This window comes from Neltuma alba, unplaced genomic scaffold (genome assembly GCF_004799145.2).
Source record: "Neltuma alba isolate B1F8T4 unplaced genomic scaffold, ASM479914v2 tig00001666_pilon, whole genome shotgun sequence".
Lineage (NCBI taxonomy): Eukaryota > Viridiplantae > Streptophyta > Magnoliopsida > Fabales > Fabaceae > Neltuma > Neltuma alba.
The window spans coordinates 1-20842 of record NW_021632561.1 but is presented as its reverse complement, the minus strand read 5'-3'; the positions used below and the strand labels follow the sequence as shown (position 1 = coordinate 20842).

The 20842-nt window shown below is 35.4% G+C and overlaps 1 protein-coding gene across 1 annotated transcript; it reads left to right on the top strand.

Annotated features, from left to right (window-relative positions):
• Positions 1–2631: 2631 nt before the first annotated feature.
• LOC114761094 (sodium/pyruvate cotransporter BASS2, chloroplastic) lies at positions 2632–19164 on the top strand. Its single transcript, XM_028950418.1, has 13 exons — positions 2632–2922; positions 3010–3121; positions 3675–3801; positions 3907–3948; positions 4034–4147; positions 4228–4290; positions 4727–4854; positions 5765–5846; positions 6238–6289; positions 6429–6526; positions 6647–6805; positions 18486–18575; positions 18698–19164. Exons 1-13 carry the CDS (start codon positions 2808–2810, stop codon positions 18773–18775), a joined length of 1260 nt encoding a protein of 419 aa, XP_028806251.1. The 5' UTR covers positions 2632–2807; the 3' UTR covers positions 18776–19164.
• The last annotated feature ends 1678 nt before the right edge of the window (positions 19165–20842 follow it).

Sequence of the window (20842 nt, the reverse complement as noted above, 5' to 3'; positions counted from 1 at the left end):
TTTGATTTATAATTATAAATTGAGGTTTTCATATAAATTTATTTGTCGATTCTGAATTTTTTTCATATATTACATTTTTTAATATACTATATATATAATACAATTCTTTCTTTCTTATATTAATTTATATGAGAAAGTTATTAATATTTTAATTATATTTATTTAATTATTATTCATGACAAAAAATTGATTTCAATTAAACATAAAACAAGTTTTCTAATAAGTCGTCTTTTTGTCTCATTATGTATCTAATGATGAGATGAATAATAATGATACCTTTATTAACACTAACTCCATGAATATATCAATTTATTTTATATTTAAAAATATATTTAAGTCATTATATTATTAATTATGTTATTATGTAAGTTGTTGTAGGACTATAATCTAAAATAATAAAATTTGAAATTAGTGATGGAATAGACTTAGTGATAGAATTAGCAATAAAAATTTTCGCGGCAAACAATTTATTAGCCAAATTGTCTAAAGAAATTAAATATATTATAATTAAATATTAATTATGGAATTGGTGGCAGAAATTTTAGACGAAAAAATTTTGTCACTAAAAATTTATCGACGGATTAGGAACAGAATGAAATTTTGTTGCTACAAAAATTTTGTTGTTAATGGAATAATTTTTTGTCGCTAATTCCATCAGCAATGAACTTTTTTTTTCCCCTAGTGTTTCTTTCAAGCAAGCTTATGACTCTTGGTCAAAAAAAGCAAGCTTATAACTCATTTTAATGACTCAACGAGGTACCTTAATTCTCTTCAAGCATGATTGTATGTGTTATGCCGACTGTTCATATTGTGATGGGTTGAGGAGATGATGATGGTGATGTTATGTGATGCAGCTTGCCTTTACTTCGTGCGCAGTGGTGGGCCTCTTGTAGGACCGTATTCCTTAAAACATGGGATGATGACTTGTAGGACGCTATTTCTTAATATTTAATTACCCTGATTTGATTTTGTAAAGGGGAAACCTGGAGCTGTTAACACCTTCTAACTTAGTTTTTTAAATAAGGGAACTATAATTTGGGCTCAAGCTCTGCACTTTTGATCAAATACATCTCAAACATTGGAATAGCTTAGCTTAATCAGTGTAGTGTATTGGTCATATTATGAAGAAGCCCATAGTTCAAGTCAACAGTATAAGGTTAAATGAAACAATGTGAGGGTTTCATGCATTGTCTATTAACATGTTTTGGATACCATTATAAATCGTGATATTCGATGGTAGGGATTGGAAATGATAATAATAAAGTGTATGTATGCTTAACCTATGATTAGTTGTGTTCACTGGTTTGTATTTATACTGGATTACTGAGACGTTAATATTCATCTCATTTTTTAATCTATTTTAGGTGAAGGGTCAGGCAGGAAGGTACGGGAGGTGTTACTCCTCGTTTAATATTTTGCTATTTGTCATGGTGTTATAACATTAATCGTTTATTTTTCCTTCCTTTCTCGCTATGCATGGGCTACTTGTCGCTTATATTGATTGAGTGCTGAAGATATCAGGACAGGACATGGTGCGTTCCACGTGTTCCTATGTGAGGAGTAGAACCGAAGGTTGATGCATTAATTTATGGAGGCAAATTACAAAAAGGACAAGAAGATTTTTTTTCCCTTCTCCTAATGACACGAAGAGTTAAAGGACTAGTGAATCTGATCGGAATCAATCCAAAAATCAAACCAATAAAAAATAAAAAAAATAAAAAATAATTTAAATTTTCATTAAGAATTAAATGTCAATTTAGTATCTTGAATTATTCATGAAATAATCATAGACTTAAAATTTCTTTTCAATTTTTTTGCAATTTCTCTGGCAAATTAAAATCATAATATCGTACTACTATAATAACTAAATATTCATCCCAATAAAATATCAAAATAAATATACAAGAACAAATATTTTTTCCTACAATTATTTAATCAGTAAGTCTTAATTATCAACAGTTTTTAAAAAAATATCAAAAAAATTTTTTTTAAAAAAATCGGCTTAACCTATCAAGTCGGTCAGATTACCTGGATTAATATCAGGTTATCCCAGATTGATCCGAGTCATGCCAGGTTCTATGTTGCAACTAGAGTAATTACCAGGCCGGTTTGCTAATTTTCAGACTAAACTAGTCCATTCAACCCAAGTTTCAATACCATGATTATTATTACTCATCCAAAATAACTAATTTGTGTATAATGAAAATTAATTTTTTAGCTGAATAATAAAAAATTGTTTAAAAAGTACCCAATATATAAATATAAAGAGGTAAGCAATATTGATAAAAAGAATAAGTAAGCAAACTATTTTTCATTTATAAATATAAACTGAAAAAAATGATAAAAAAACTATATAAAAAACATAATGAGCGGGAGTGAAACAAAGGAGAGAGAATAAATAATTATAGTTAAAATTAAAAAATATATTAAATATTAAAATAAATACAAATTAAAATCTATAAGATAGAACACGCCTATTTCTAAATTTAAAATTATGAAAGGAGCATCAAAATAACTTTGAATGGGACAAACTTATAAAAAATAAAATTCAACCGGAAACTTGCCGTGGGGAGCAGTACGACGCTGGGAGTATACGTGGATGAGGCAGCGACGAATATGAGTGGCTCAGCGGCTTCCACGACAGCCGCAGACTATCCAAATCTCCAACATTGTTACTTCGTAGTCAACTTCTGAATGAATGATTTCCCTTTCGAAATCAATCGTATCAAAATCTATGCTCCAGCACATTCTTTCAACTCGAGCACTCTAATCTCCAGATTCTGCTGCCTTTGATCATTACTGCTTCAATGGCTTCCATTTCTAGAGTTATACTCAAATCCCATAAGCTTGGAGCACATGATGCTCTGCGTAATTCAGTATCTCCCACTCCTACTTCCAAGCGTCATAATCTTACCCATTTGGGTACGTTCGATCTCGGACTCGTCGTTTAGCTTGTCTGTTTTTCTGAGAATTGAAATTCCTTGGTATGTTTATTTTCTTGTCTTTCAGTTGCAAAAGGTGGGCTTTCTCTGCCTGATGGAAGAAGCCTTGCGATCAGAAGCAAGTTGAAGGCTCCAATTGGTGCTGTTACGGCAACCTCTTCAACCAATCAAATGTCAAGGTGTGTATTGAAGGTTTATATTTGCTTGCACATTTACTGTTTGGACTTGTAGTGACGGTATTTCTAAGTTTTAGATCAGATTTAGCGTGGAGAAAAAGAAAAGGAAAGAAAAATGCTGACATGATATGTACTAGTTCAAGGGAGAAATGCTTTAGCTGTCTTTCTTGATTCTAAATTTGTTTCCCACCTGATGGGTTTTTAATGTTGAACTGTAGCTACACTGGTGGTTTGTTGCATATGTATACAGGCTTCTATAGTGGGTTTTTATGCTTATTCTAATCCATTGATTATTCAAATTTATAGGCCATTCTAAACTTTAAGCAATGTTGGGCAGGCTAGAGTTATCTAATCTTTTCCACTGAGGATATATATGCTGCTAATTGCCTGGGTTTGTTCATCTCTGGGTCTGAAAATGCCTTTTCTTGTCAAGTGCATTAAATTTAGTTGATTCCTTTTCAGATATGCAATGCCTGGTAAATTTTTTGTTCTACGTTATGGTGTTTGATCTTTCAAATTTTTTATTTAAAAAAGACATTGCTTTATTAACTGCTAGGCTTAGGCACACTCAGATTTTGTGCAAGGCTACAGCAGATGTATCTGGAAATCCTCCTGATAGAGCTGGTGGGATGAACCAGTATGAGAGGATAATTGAAACCTTAACCACTCTTTTTCCAGTGTGGGTATGTTTCAAACTTCAATGATGGTCTTCTGTCTATAGTCTCAAAACTTTCACAGTATTTCTTACTTGATCAATAGTTTGATGGTTGTCTCATTTCCATGGACAGGTCATCTTGGGGGCCATTGTTGGCATTTACAAGCCAGCTGCTGTAGTAACTCTGTCCTTTTAATCTACTTTTGTCATGGAAAGAAGCACATTTGATTAATTTCTTTGATGTTATGGTCTTGTTCCAGGTAACTTGGTTGGAGACAGACTTGTTTACCCTTGGCTTGGGTTTCCTCATGTTGTCTATGGGCCTTACATTGACATTTGAGGATTTCAGGCGATGTCTACGAAATCCATGGACTGTAAGGGGACAAACAACCTTTAAAACAAAGAAAATTACTAATCATTTCCATGGTCTAAGGTTATTGCTTGGTTCTTGCAGGTGGGTGTAGGATTTCTTGCACAATATCTGATCAAACCCATGTTAGGGTTTGTCATTGCAATGGTATTCCTTAATTTTCACTGCAATTTTGTTATCTTTCTTGGTAGGATGGACTAGTGATAATAATTATGTAATCTCTAATAGTTCATTGTTTACACCTCATCTGATCTTTAATAAGTTTTCTTAGCGTGTTTGCAAGGATTTAGTTTATGTATTTGTTCTTAGGTGTATTTTGTGATTTCCATGTTATTTCTCAGTACATTTTAGTTACAAATGATGAAATGGCCTTGTAAGAGTGCAGCGCAACTCCTTTTTAGCCCTCTATCACTCTCACTTGTTTATCCTATGTTACTCACCTTCAGTAAGAAATATGTGCAATGACTGCGGGGGATTTGTAATATTTAGGATGATTTAATTTATCATACAGCAGCTAGGGTATTAAGCATTTTAGCAACCATTATTTTGCACAATCTTCTAATATCTTCTATCTCATTGTCAGGCTCTAAAACTTTCAGCCCCTCTGGCAACTGGTCTTATTCTGGTCTCATGCTGCCCTGGAGGTCAGGCATCAAATGTTGCTACCTACATATCCAAGGGAAATGTTGCTCTCTCTGTTCTTATGACAACGTATGGTTGACCTGCATACATATTTGATGTTACTTTTGGCTCTCCTTTTGTAGCAGCATAACTTTGTCTTTTGAGTTGAAAACTGTTCAATTGATAGAGTTTTGGCTTAAGAGATGATCTGGAACTAGTACAGTGTTGGGGGTTGCACTAGATTGTTTAGACAAAATAGTTTTCAGTGGCTGTCCTATCCTGCTTTACCCATACAGTATACATTGATAAATAGTCCGTATGTATTTTAATTTAACTATTTTATGTGTTTCTGATGCTAACCCGAGAAGAGTTAGGCATATTTAGATTAATATGTCACTGTCATGCTAATTACTATAAGCGTGTTATTGAATTGTTTAATTTTGGCTGTTAAAGGTTAACATGTTGATGCCTGTGTGCAAGTTTATGAACAAATGTGATGTATGATATTGATTGATGACAATTGAAGATGCTTTGAATGTAAACTTGTTGAGCTTGCCAAAGGCTGTATTGCAAAGTAACTTTGGCTTGAGAGGTAAGATCCCGAAGGCAAAGCTTTTGGCTTAATGTTTTCTGTTGATGGAGAATGAAACAATTTGTTATTACTAAATGCAAGTGAAGGTTGATATAATATGTACAGGGAAGAGGTAGTTTTGATATTTTATGTGTAGTGTGTATTAGTTTAATTATGAAGAGAATGATAATTTTCAGCTCTTGGGGCTCATTTGGTAAATATAATTAAATAAACTTATAAAAAGTATTTTCAAGGATACGAAGTAGCCTATGTATCCTAATTTCAAAAAGTGAAAAAGTTATTCACTTTTTCAGAGACATAATTGACACTGAATAGAGAGAATAGCAAGGGATTCCCTTTCCACCCCTCCATGCAAAAGAGGCTATTAGATTATGCTAATATTTAAAGTTGTTCTTGATATTGTTATAGGTGTTCAACAATTGGAGCTATTGTAATGACACCACTCCTCACCAAGCTTCTTGCTGGCCAACTTGTTCCAGTTGATGCTGCTGTAAGTTGACGCAGGCATATTTGGCATGATGAGAATTGAAATGTTGGAACCCCCCCCCCCCCCGGGGGGTGAATATTGGAACACTTGCTTAAAAGCCATAGTACTGGCCTGCTATGTAGCAAGATCTTTTAAAATGGATCCAACTTAGGTAGAGTTTTTGGGTATTTTGCTATTTGGTTCTCTGTAATAATGACATGGAAATATCTGTTTAACAAGTCAATAATATGGTTTTGAGATTTTAAAAACGTTTCAATGGTATGTTTTAATTGAAGAACCTGATAGCAAGGGACCAAAACACACTACCTATGTCTTGTCTTATTAAAAACCAACTGTATTTGCAAGATACTTCTTCGATTGGAATTTTCACTCGGGTTGAGATTTTTTTTCCCAGGGCCTAGCTATTAGCACATTTCAAGTTGTTTTAGTGCCAACAATTGTGGGTGGTAAGAGATGAATCAATTGATTTTTGCTTAGAGTTGATGCATTGAAACTGCCATGTAGTCTTAACATGTTTTCACGTGATGTGAGGTATAGTTATCATGACCTTGAATACTTTTCTAATAATATTTCTTTATGTGACAGTTTTGGCGAATGAATTTTTCCCCAAGTTTACCTCAAAGATAATTACAGTTACACCTTTGATTGGAGTAATCTTGACCACTCTTCTTTGTGCTAGCCCGGCAAGTATTCTCAACTTTAAATAGTGGGTTTCAGCGACCAGTGGAGCAATTCTTTTCATTGTATATTGATATAGTGATTGTTACTTTGCATTGAAATTTGACATCTTTTTAACTTTTCAGATCGGGCAAGTTGCTGATGTCTTGAAAACTCAAGGCTCACAGTTGATACTGCCAGTTATTATTCTACACAGTGCTGCATTTGCTCTTGGTTATTGGATTTCGAAAATCTCGTTTGGTGAATCAACATCCCGCACAATATCTATAGAATGCGGGATGCAGGTAAACCCCTATTCCATACCTTATTGGTTTATCTGCACAAAGAGTTTGTGATATTTATTCCTCCATAACCCAATATTATGTCTTCATTAGTTAGATGAATTTTTAATTTAGGGTCTGTTGGAAGTGTGCTTTCCCAAACTTTAACCTCAAGGGCTTTCAGGGTGCATGTCAGGAATATTAAGACGGTCATATGTCCTCAAGACGGGGAAAATAATTGAATAAGGCTCAATGGGATAATTATTCCCTTGAGCAATTCTGTATTTACCTGTAGAGAGAAAACGTGTACAATAGGATGAGGCCATTTGTATAGGGCTCAAGAATATTCTAAATGCTAAAGAATAAATAATAACAATATAAATACAGTCGTGGATATCAAAAGAATAAGGCTATGTTGTTTAGGCTGTCCTTTCGCTTTGACCTCCCCTCCTGATGTTGAAGGAACAATTGTGATGCCAAGCTTGTTTCTTTGGATGCAGAACCTGGAATGAGACAAAAGCTTGATGAAACAATCAACTATCTGAACTTCTGTAGGAACATATTGAACTGAAACTCGATTCTGCAACATTTGATCTCTCAAAATGTGCATCAATTTCTCTGTGATTCGTTTGAGCATGATAAATTGGATGCTATAGCTGTAGCACCGGTGTTGTCACCCCACTGTTGAGAGACATAGATTTTCCTAATACCCTAGATGTCTTAACGGAAGCAGCAGAGCTCATCTAAATCTTTCTAGGCTATCCATAATACTTCCCTTGACTCAGAAACAAACCATTCCTATTTCTTTTAATTTCAATGCCAAGAAAATAATGTACTGAACCAAAATCTTTGAGAGCAAAATGCCATGCAATCTATGAGTTAAAACATTTAAGCTGCTATATTTGCTGCCAGTAAAAAGTATATCATTTGCATTCACTAGGAGGATCATGATCTGAATTCTATTTGCATATATAAACAAGGATGAATCATTCGTTGAATTCATGACTCCCCATGCTGCCATAGTATTTTTCAATCTATCATGCAAAGCGCTTAAAAGCCTTGTCTCAAACCATAGAGAGCCTTAGACAGTCTGCAAACATAAGAGGTCGAGATGGATCTACACCATTTAGAAGGTTGTTCCATAAAGACGGTTTCTTTCAAGGAACCATTTAGAAAGGCATTATTATTTATGTCAAATTGTTTAATATCCCAACCAAAAGAAACAGTAGTTGTTAATTCTAATGATTGTAGATCTCACAACAGGACTGAAGGTTTGATTAAAATCAATACGAGGAGCCTGTTGAAAGCCTTTAGCAATTAACCTTGCTTTGGGTTTGTCAAGAGTGCCATCTGCCTTGTATTTTGTTTTGGAGACCCATTTTCTTTCCACCAAATTTCGTTGACCAGTGTAAGGAGCTAGACACTGCGTCTGATTCTTTTTATAAAGGCTTCGCATTCATTGAACATCTCCTTTCTCCAAAGTGGACTGGCCTTTGTGTGAACCACTATAGCCGATGAACACACAGTTAGTAAATTGAAACTGAAGCTTATGATTATTGGAAGGGTGCAAACAAAGGACAACAAGCACAACCAAACATCTTCAAATATGTGTAATCTGGTTTCTTGCCATACAATTGTTGACAAGGAGATATATCCTTCAAAACAGGAGTGGGAAGTCTATTTATGAGATATGTAGCAATTGAGAATGCCTCCCACCTATAATGTAGAGACATTTTAGCTAACCCATTTCCACAATATGTTTGTGCTTCCATTCAACTCCATCGTTCTGAGCAGAAGTATGAGGACAATAAAGGTGAAAAACAATACAACTTGAATCAAGTGAGGATTTAAAACGTTTAAATTCTCCACCCTAGTCACTTTGAAGAATTTTAATCTTTGTATTAAATTGATTCTCAACTAACTTTTGAAAATTAGCAAAGGCAGCTAATTCTTTATCCTTGAATTTCAATGGATAAGCCCAAGTATACCAACTATAATCGTCTAAGAAACTAATATAATGTTATGTCCCCCAGAGGAGTCAATCTTGTTTGTTGGGAAAATTCCTTAAGTTGCCATTCTCTTTCAGTGACTCAAGCAAACAAACCATTGAAATTCATTCATACTAATTTATTGGGTCCTGCACCATCAACTCCTCTATGGGACATAATATTATATTAGTTTCTTAGATGATTATAGTTGGTATACTTGGGCTTATCCATTGAAATCCAAGGATAAAGAATTAGTTGCCTTTGCTAATTTTCAAAAGTTAGTTGAGAATCAATTTAATACAAAGATTAAAATTCTTCAAAGTGACTAGGGTGGAGAATTAAGATGTTTTAAATCCTCACTTGATTCAAGTTGTATTGTTTTTCACCATTATTGTCCTCATACTTTTGCTCAGAACGGTGGAGTTGAATGGAAGCACAAACATATTGTGGAAATGGGTTAGCTAAAATGTCTCTACATTATAGGTGGGAGGCGTTCTCAATTGCTACATATCTCATTGATTATGAGACTTTATGTGACTCTTATTAGAAGCAGTAGATAAAGCAAGAACTAGATGAGTTGACTTCTCAATTCTGTACATTCCAACCTTAAGATCTCCATGCGCAAAACCTTGTTAGTTTGCAGGTCCTTCACAAAACAGCCATATGAATAGAAAGACACAAACTTCATTATCAGCAGTCAATTTCTTAATCCTTAACATGTTCTTTGTAGTTTTTGGAACAATCTACACCACTTTTCATTTGAAGAGGCTTAGAACCAGAACATGGTAAAACAAAGATGTCAGTTTTGATAATATTAAGAGATTTACCATCACCAATTATAAGACATGTATTACTTGGATTTTCAACCTTTGATTCAACATGGGAAGGTTGGAGGTAACCTGATGGGTTGCACCACTATCAAAGTACCACATAGAATCATTCCTAATATATGCTATTTTATATATATTGTTATTATCTGATAGGATGAGGTTTTAGAAAGGGTATTCTAGTAAATAACTAGTGAGTTAGTTACAGGCTAAGAGAGAGATATATCATATACCTCAACTATTACCCTTTCTTTGTTAGAAGAAATTTCTTCAGCTGGTCCAAATTGCTTATACCTAACACCATCAAGCTCAATTTTAGACCTATTAAACATAAACTCAAATAATTTAAGTTCCATATCCATAGTAAATCTACCAATAGATTTCAACCATTGAGTACCTAAAATCATGTCATAGCCCCCAATTTTCATCACCAAGAAATCAGATGAGAATGTGGAACTTCCCATTACCTATGAAAGGTTTAGGCAACATTTAGAGACTATTACCTGCCAATTATCAACCACTCTAAGTCGAACAAGAGCTTCCTCTTGAGCTCTCAAGTGAACTCGTCTGGCAGTGGAGGCATCGAGCACATTATGGGTGCTCCCTGTATCAATTAAGATAAGGACACTATGATTTTTATTGTGCCCCGCTAGGTTCATAGTTGAAGTGTCCTCTTGGCCTTCAAGCGCATTAATCGTTCCCTTAGTCTTCACAGGAACTTCTTCCAGAGTGTCTTCAAAGCGCTCTTCATCGAAATCTACCACCAACATAAAGAGATGGGAATCTTTGTAGTGATGGTTGCTGGTATATTTTTCGGGGCAACAATAGCAAAGGCCCTTCTTGTGACGTTCATCCATCTCTTTCTTTGTAAGCTGGCGGGGTGGCTTTGTCGGATCACTTGCACTCCTAGGGGAAGACGCCGAAACAAAGTATGACAGATTGGCTGAAGAAATCTGGTCTTGTGACTTGGGCTTAGATGGTGAAGAAAATCCATCTTTGGGCTAGAAACAGGGCTCAAATGAATAGTCAACCGAAGCTCACAAAAATCCACCCCTCTCGATCATGTAAGTGCATTTTCATGTAATGCATCTCTGGGTCATTCGCTGGCCAAACGCAAGTGCATTTTCATGTAATGCACGATAGTTGACTCCTGCGTCCATGCACTGTACATCGTACTTGTAAGTGAGGATGGACTGAAATTAAGGACGCACCTCTGAATGTCTGCTCGCAATCCTCTAATAAACAAGCTTATAGCAACTTCATTGGGTATATCAACCTCCGAGAGCAACTCATCAATCAAACTGCTACTCATATTCAATAACAGAACCATTGCTTAAAACCACAGCTTAAGTCAAGTATAATAAAATCAATCACAAGGGTAAATTATCAGCAATCCAAGGTAGCAGAACATGAATGTTAATCCTAAATCTAGAGATTCAAATGCACATAGCTATATTGTTTTGAATAAAGAAGTGGTAATAGCTGCGCATGCGTTTCTTATTTAGAATGCATCTAGTTTATAGCTCGGGTTAATTCCCTCAACCCTGGGTGAGCAGCAACAGTAAGAATTGACACAGGTTTTGGATTGTTTTGGTGACGTATTTGCAGAACCAAAAGGCTTGCCCCCTTCTCGTACCTTTGATCATTTGATTATTCTCCAGAATGACAAACCTATTAGCTGTAAACTGTATAGATATGGGCCAACTCAGAAAAATGAGATTGAAAAGTAGGTGCAAGATATGATGACTAATGGTATTATTTGTGGAAGCTCAAGCTCTTTTGCTGCTCCAGTAGTGTTAGTACAAAAGAAGGAAGGGACTTGGCGCTTTTGTGTTGATTACAGGAAACTGAATGAAGCCACTATTAAGAACAAATTCCCTATTCTAGTCATTAAAGAACAATTAGATGAATTAACAAGGCCATATTTCTTTTCTAAACTTGACTTAAGGGTACGATATCACCAAATTCATATGAAGGAGGATATCCCCAAAAATCCTTTTAGGACACATGAAGAGTTATATGAATTTTGAGTGATGCCATTTGGCCTTACAAATACCCCTGCTACACTTCAAGGCCTTATGAACTCAGTTTTTAATTCATTTTTGTAGAAGTTTATTTTGGCATTCTTTGATGATATACTGGTATATAGTAGAGATTGGGATTCTCATTTGTACCACTTGGAAACGACACTGTCTACCTCAAGGCAACATCAATTATTTGCTAAAGCTTGTAGATGCATTTTTGTAGCAACTCAAATAGATTATTTGAGGCATATAATCTCAGCTCAAGGAGTCCAAGCTGATCCTAAGAAGTTAGAAGTGATTTTGTCTTGGCCTGAATTAAGAGGTTTTCTTGGCCTGAGTAGGTATTATAGATGATTATAAGGAATTATGGGAATATTAGTAGACCTTTGAATGATTTATCGAGGAAGGAAGTGCCTTTTGTTTGGTCTGCTCTTGTCAATGAAGCATTTATTCAGCTGAAACAGATTATGACCTCACCTCCTCTGCTAGCTTTATCAAATTTCAATGATGCTTTTGTGGTGGAAACTGATGCTTCCAATTCCGGGTTAGGGGCTATATTGTCTCAAAATGGCCACCCCATAGCTTTTTGCTAGTAAAGCATTACCAGCCTGTAAGAAACCATTGTCAGCATATGAATGTGAATTGCTTGCCATTGTTTTGGCGATCAAACAGTGGAGATCTTACCTTTGTGGCAGAAAATTTATTATTAAAACTGATTATTTGCCTTTGAAGCACTTGCTGGAGCAATGAGATTTGAACCAAGATCAGTTTAAATGGCTCCATAAACAGTGGGGATTGCATCACGAAACAGTATATCGGAAGGGAAGTGACAATACAGGAGTAGATGTCTTGTCTTGTCGATTGATTCCTGGTTGATTGATAAGCAATTACAGAAATTAATCAAAGAATTGGAGCTGGATCCATTTTCTCATGCCAAGTATACATGGCAGAATCAGTTGCTCAAGCATAATGGAAAGCTGGTAGTAGGAACAAATCGTGGCCTTTGTCATGATTGACTTAATTATTTTGATGTTGAAGGAATTGGAGGGCACTTAGGTATGCATACAACATTTAAAAGACTCTCTTCCATTTTTTATTGGAAGGGAATGAAGAAAGATGTTAGAAATTTTGTTAGACAATGTACTATTTGCCAAAGGTTTAAACCTGAATTAGTGGCTTCTCCGGGACTGATTCAACCTTTGCCTATCCCTGAGCATGTATGGACTCAGTTATCTATGGATTCTATTAGGGGACTCCCTAAATCTTACTCTAAAACCACAATATTAGTGATAGTTGATCAATTATCTAAAGCTGCACATTTCATGCCTTTAAAGAATCCTTTCACATCTATGGATGTGGCACAAATATTTATGGATAATGTGATTAAGTTGCATGGTTTTCCCAAATCAATTGTGACTGATAGAGATCCTACTTTCTGTGGAAAATTTTAGGAGTTGTTTCGTTTATATGGAGTTAATTTGCTCTACTCTTCTGCTTATTATCTGCAAACAGATAGGTAAAAAGAAGTTCTTAATAGGTGCTTGAAGTGCTATTCCGGTGCATGACAGGGGATTATCCTAAACAATGGGTTAAGTGGCTGCCACTCACTGAACTCAGGTATAATACTTCTTATCATTCTGCTATTGGAATGTCTCCATTTGAGGCTGTGTATGGGGTTTCACCACTGGTCTATTTACCTTATATAGCTGGAGATTCTCCCAATGATTTGGTTGATTGATCTTGTCTTGCTCGAGAACTAGCATTACAAATATTGAAGCAGCACCTACTGCGTGCTCAAAACAGAATGATCCAACAAGACACAGAACTAAGCACCATTTTGAGGTCAGTGACATGGTTTACCTCAAGCTTCATCCTTTTAGAAGGAATATGGTTAATAACTCGTCTTTACACAAGCTTGCTGCTAAGTTATTTGGGCCTTTTAAGGTTGTTAAGAAGATTGGTGTCATTGCTTAGGAACTTGATTTACCCCAGGGACTAGAGTACATTTGGTTTTTTATGTTTTGCTTCTTAAAATCATGCTGGACCGGACATAAATGTAGCACCCTCATTACCTCCTATCGATGATCAAGGGCAATTTGTGCTGGAACCTGAAGAAATTCTAGGGTGTAAGATTACTAAGCACCATAATTTACCGGTGACACAAATATTAGTTCGCTAGAAATTTTCCCAAGTTGAAGATGCTTCTTGGGAGGATCTTTCTCTGATTCAACTGCAAGTTCCTCAATTTTAGACCATTGACCCTCCAAGCAATACCATCCTTGTGGACAAGGATCCTTTTCAAGGGAGGGAGTATTGATATACGCTATTTTATATATATTGTTAATATTTGATAGGATGAGGTTTTACAAAGGGTATTCTCATAAATAACTAGGGAGTTAGTTACAGGCTGAGAGAGAGATATATCTTGTACCTGCATTATTACCCTTTCTTTTGCCGAATGAGTTCTGCATTTTCTCTCTTTTCTGTTATCAATTCCTAGTGTCATTTAAAGCTACAGAAGCTGAAGCAGGGGTAGGTATGCTAGAATCTTTATACTTCATGCATTCGAGACCATTATAGTCTTTGTCCTAGCACTAGTAGCAAGTTACCACCTCGTGACCATAATTCTTGCAGAGTTGACACCAAGGTTTGTCTTGATTTCCAGACTTTGAACCTTGATGCCATAGTTTAAAACCTCCTCTACCATTTCATCTTTTGCTTCGTTCGCCTTGTCCTTGCCGTCAACGCCTTCCACTACTTTTTGAGTCCTATGTTTCAGACTTTACAACTACACTAGCAAAGGTGTTAGTTATTTTAGAAATAGTGGCATATTGGAGTAGCTCTAGTTGAGCTTCGAAAGTTAGTAGCTTAGAATGGAATTCAACCCAGCTAAGACTATCCTTGTCTGAGAGCAAACAACTAAGGTATTATACTCATCATCTAAACCAGATAAAACTTGTGAAATGGGATCTTCTGTAGCAAATGTGCTTCCCGTAAGGGTTAGTTTATCAGGCAAAGACTTCATTTTGGTCAAGTACTCCTCCATTTTCACTGATCCTTTCTTGGTGCACTAAAACTCCTGTGTTTTAACAATTGTACTTTGGACCTTGTGTTCGTGCCAACCATGTTCTTCCCTACTATCCATTGATCATGGGAGGTTTTGCATTGTGTCATTTGATATGGGGCTTCTATGGTCATCCTATCTTAGAGCCAATGGAAACAAATTTGATTAATGACCACCTACTCATCATAAGATTGGTTGGGAATGATATTGGCAGTTGAATCCAAGATAGTTGCATCCAAGATGTATTCTGGAGGAATGATGTTGGTGCCATGTAAGTGACCTTTGAGTTGATGTCCTCTTATCACCGAAACACAGAGAGACTCCCAACCAATAAAGTTGACCCCATTAAATTTGATCAAACTTTGTTGAGAGAGTTAGACTTCAGGATGATAAGAGGTGAGGATGAGGATGGCATTGTAGTGCCCGTATGGGAAGCAGGAGTAGTGTTAGTTATAATGTTGTGGGAAGCAGCAAGAGTGGGGACGGCAAAGAGGTTAGGCTTAGGTAGTGGAGCGAGATCAGCCTTAGGATTAGGATTGGGTTTTGTGTGTGGGATTCTGTGATGTGTGTCTGATAGCTCTGATACTACAACAACAACAAGCCTTATCCCACTAGGTGGGGTCAGCTACATGGATCACATGACGCCATCGTGTTCTGTCAACAACCCAGTCCTTAGATATGTTGTTGACTAGGAGGTCTCGTTCAATAACCTCATTAAGCGTTCTTCTTGGTCTTCCTCTATTCTTTTTTATGGGACTCCATCTTGTCTGATCCACCCTCCTCACCGGGGCCTCCAATGGCCTTCTCTGCATATGTCCAAACCATCTTAAGTGATTTTCAACTGTTTTCTCTTGGATAGGTGCCACACCGACTTTTGCTCTGATATTTTCATTTCGAATCCTATCTTTTCTTGTATGACCACACATCTATCTCAACATCCTCATTTTTGCTACCCCAACTTTGTGCTCTTGTTTTCCCTTTATTGCCCAACATTCACTATCATACAACATAGCCGGTCTTATAGCAGTTCGGTAAAATTTTCCTTTAAGTTTCTCAAGTACTTTCTTATCGCAAATAACTCCGGTAGCCTTCCTCCACTTTAACCAACCAGTTTGTATTCTATGAGAAACGTCTCCATCAAATTCCCCATCCTCCTGTATAATGCATCCTAGGTATTTAAACTTTGATACTTGAGGAATGATTTGCTCCCTCATCTTCACCTTCAAATCCCCATTGCCTTGTCTCCTCCCAAAATCACAATGCATATATTCTGTTTTTTGTTCCTGCTCAAGTGGAAACCTTTCGACTCCAAAGTCTTTCTCAATAACTCCAATCTAGTGTTAATCTCTTCTTTTGATTCCGCCATGAGAACTATATCAGCCGCGAAAAGCATGAACTTAGGGATTCTTTCTTGAATAGGTTCAGCTAGAACATTCAGAACAATGTTGAACAAGTACGGACTCAAAGAGGATCCCTGATGTAGACCAATCTGAATAGGGAAGTCCTTTGTCTCACCTCCAGGCATCTTTACACTGGTAGTTATCCCCTCATACATATCTTGTATGGCTTTGATATAAGCAACCCGTACACCTTTTTTTTCCAAAGCCTTCTACATTACTTCTCTTGGCACACGATCGTAAGCCTTTTCCAGGTCAATAAAGACCATATGTAAATCCCTTCTTTTACTTCTATATCTTTCCATTAACCCTCTTAGTAAATAGATTGCTTCCGAAGTGGATCTCCCTGGCATAAATCCAAATTGGTTTTCTGAAATAGAAGTCTCCAGCCTCAACCTATATTCCATCACTTTTTCCCACAACTTCATTGTATGACTCATAAGTCCCTTGTAGCTTGCACAGTTTTGAATGTCTCCTGTATTCTTGTAAATAGGAACTAAAATGCTTCTCCTCCACTCATTCGGTATATTCTTAGAGTGTAAAATTTCATTAAAAAGTTTGGTTAGCCACATCTCACCCTCATCTCCCAGACATTTCCAAAATTCAATAGGGGTACCATTGGGCCCTGATAGCTCTGATACTAAGATGAGGAAAATAATTGAATAGGGCTTAATGGGATATTGTTTCCCTTGAGCAATTCTGTATTTGTCACTAGAAAGAAATGTATGGGTACAAAAGGATGGGGCCATCTGCATATGACTGAAGAGTAATTTAGTTTTTAGAATAATTTAGATAAAAACTGATACGTTGGCCCTTTTGAGATATTGAAGTGAAAGGGATCAGTTGCATATGAATTGAAGCTCCCTGAGAGGTCTCGCATTTACCCTGTTTTTCACGTCTCCCTCCTCAAACGTTCTCAAGCAGATGTTACTGTTAGTACTTCATTGCCACTTGTTGGCGAAGATGGGCACTTCGCTGTGGAACATGTGGTGATATTGGGAAGTAAGCCGGTTAGGAAAGGAAACTTACAAGTGACCCAAGTGCTAGTTCAGTGGTGGCACACTAAACCAGAAGACGTAATGTGGGAATACCTGCCTTTTATTCAGGCTCAATTCCCTGATGCTCCAACTAATGCTCCTCAAAGTCATGAAATCCTTGCGGGCGAGGACTCTTTTTCTTTTTTCTTTTTTTTTTTTGGCGGGGGGGGGTGGTGGGGGAGTGTGTTGATATGTGTTAGCAGTAGCTTAAGTTAGTAAATACCTAGCTGGCTGGAAGTTAGACCCATAGCTAGCAAGAGAGGTAGGTAGATAGCTGGCAGAAACTAATTGATGTAGCAGACTTGGATTCTAGAAACTACAGGTTATAAATATTACCTCACGTGTACTTGGTTGTTCTGTTGAATTTCCGTCTATTCTCTCTTTCTCTCTCTTTTCTCCCTTGGCATAAGCCAAAAACAATATAAATACAATAGTTAAATAGGAGTAAGGCTATGTCGTGTAGGCAAATATTTTAACCCTTCATTTTACAGTTTAAGCCTTTGGCTGGTCTCTTGTACTCTGAGGAGAACCTGTTTTGAATGCTTGCCCTTATAGCATACTGTAAGAAAATATAGACTAATTGATTGGCATGAAAAGGGGTGAGCTACAACAAGACTTGAACCGTAACTAAGCATGAATTGTTAGTCAGTGTTGGTTGGATGGGAGCTACTTGGTATTAACTTTGTTGCGGCTGTTGTACAAGGGTATGTGATTAATATTGGCTCGTTGGATATTTCAACAAATGTTAATTATCTAGTTTGGTAATATGAACCTAGGTAATCATTGAAAGAGATTTACAGCTAAACATGATCATATATACCTCATGTACAAAAGGAATTGAATTGAATTTTATGAAATTTGGATTTTGTATTTAGAAAATAAATGCTACCTCCAGTCCTAAATATAGGACATAGACAAGGGTTTTACTTTCACAAATATATGACCTCAGTTGACTCTATCTCAAATTTATAGTTCTTTTTTCAAAGTATCCCCATTAATTGCACATAATAAGAGGCTTTCTATCAAATTTTAGTTATAAGGCACATGATTATAAAAGGTATTTTGGGAAGTCAATATACATTTGTTACAAATAAATAACTTCACTATTTTTTTTAATATTTGTAAATTAGTTATTTAATTCTTATATTAAGAATTGGAGGTAGCATACAATATATATTTAGGAAAAGCCAGAGAGAAGTTAAAGAGTAACTGTAAATAAAAGAAGTAGGCCTTTTCTAGATGTTTTTTAGATTATTGTAGATGATCTAAAGTCTGCTTTTATGTGCTGAAGATTTCGTTCATAAAAAAGTAAGTAATTACTCTAGGTTAAGCTGTATGCTCATCGTTTTCTAACTCCTGATATGCAGAGCTCTGCACTGGGATTTTTGCTTGCTCAGAAGCACTTTTCAAACCCACTCGTAGCTGTTCCTTCTGCCGTGAGTGTTGTTTGCATGGCGGTATGATATATTCCAATTTTTGTGCGAATGTGCAAATTATTTCATCGTTTCTTTGTTTGTCCAATCCTTGTTTTAGGATTAGAAATGTACGGATGACTTTATTTGTCACCATTGCGATGCAGCTTGGGGGCAGTGCTCTTGCTGTGTTTTGGAGGAACAGGCCAATTCCCCTTGATGATAAGGATGACTTCGAGGAATAATAATTTCTTGTTCATCCTAATTATTATTTCTGTGTCTTGTGTTATCTTTTAGAGCGGAGGGGAAGTTTCCATCATTTTGAATTCAGGAGTCGTACTATGTGACAAAGCTTAGAATTGAGGATCCATGAAACGGGGTGAGTCGCAATTATGGATATTATTAATATTCTATCTGGGATTAAGGTCCCACGTAGTTCTCCCAATTATGATTTTCATTCTTAGGATCTGAGAAATTTTGATTGGAGGATTATGTTTGACCCATTCTCCAATAATGGTTGTGCTGTAGCTGGGAAGGGGACCCTCTCTCAAGTTATCAATATACAATTTTCCCCCTTATTCATTATTTGGGTATGTCGAATCGGTTTGTATGTTAGATTGATATTAATTTTTCCTAGATGATCTTAAAAGACATTTCGTTTTTGGCAAAATGAACTCACAGTAATCCTTCACTAAGCACTTCACTCAAATCATCACTTGTTCTAACCGGTTTTTAATATAAGACCTAATTAACTAATTTGACTAGATTAAGGATGTTTGTTACTATGATATGTTTTTTCTAAAAACATTCGAAACATCTTTAATTCACTTTTTCTCCTTCTGACTTGATTATTGTTTAGTGAATATCAATGGGGTTAATCTGAAAAAAAATTGATAAATATGTAAAATAAGTCTTATAGATAGGACTAATATTAATTTACCAATTAGATTTTATATTAAGGACCTGAAAAATATGTAAATAATCATAGTGTATGATAAACAAATAGTTACTATTTTATTTTACTAGGGAATCAGTTACTGTCGTTATTTCGTTATACATTGTTACGTACCACTTTCTTGATAATGGAAGGATGATGTAGGAGTTTTTGGACGAATTGGACAGGGAGATTGCTTGTCTCCTTTCATATGATAAGGTTTTGGAATGGTTTAAAGTAATGTAAATTCTACAATAAACTAAATAAAATGAGAATTCTAATTAAGTTCAGTTGAAATACCAAAATTTAAATTCTAGTTTACATTTTTAATACTAACGAGAGTTAGATCTAGTCAAAGGAGTTAGTTCATCATGTGTCAAACCAAGTTTTGAATCCCTACCAAAAGAAGTGCTTACATTTAGTGTTTAAAAATGTCTTAAATAGGATTGTTTTTAATATGAGGATATCTATGCATAGCAAAAAAAGTATATACGTCTATTGAATATGAATTTCTAATTAGGCTAAGATGCTTAATTTGGAATCTTTGAAAGTTATTAAAGACCATGATCTCCCTCCATAGCTTTTTTTAAAAAAAAAAAAAATTAAAGGTAAGTATCTTCGTTGAATTTAATTGGGATTTTTTAAATAGATAAGGTGTTTAAATATCTTGAAAGTATCCATGAAGGAGCACTCAATATCTAGAAGTTTTCTGGCTTTTATATGTACTAGAAGTTTATTTTATTAGCAAAATACCTTACTGTTACCGTTAAAGTATGCAGTTTGACTGGTATTTTTAACAATCAAACTTAACGGCAAATAACGATTTAGAACAAAAATGTTACGAAATAAAACTTTTAGAATATATAAGAGAGAAAAAAATTTCCTGATGTTGGGTGTTCCTTTGTATACTTACTTCAATTTTTTATATACTTAAATTATTTGAGTATGTCGGATCAGTTTGTATGTTAGATTGATTCAGATTGTTTTATAATTAAAAATTAAAATTAATTTAAAGTCTTGGATAACTTTTCATTCCCATAAAGAATTATACAATAAAAATATTCGCGGAATTTAAATTGAATAAAAAAATTTGCATCATGTTGTTATCATAATTTAATTTAAATTTTAGATCAATATAGACTTGAAAAATTTATTATCATCCACAGAGTAATGACAAATCCAGGCAATCAAAGGATGGACAGCCGGGTCATTAAATATAGTCTGGAATGATTTAGAAGTTGAAACCCTGCGATCTATCAATAAATATTAAAATCACAACACAATATAATGAATTAAATATTTATCTATATCATAAATGGAATTGTATACTTAAAGATAAACAGACATTTGAATTTCTTAATAACGTGTTCGCATAGTT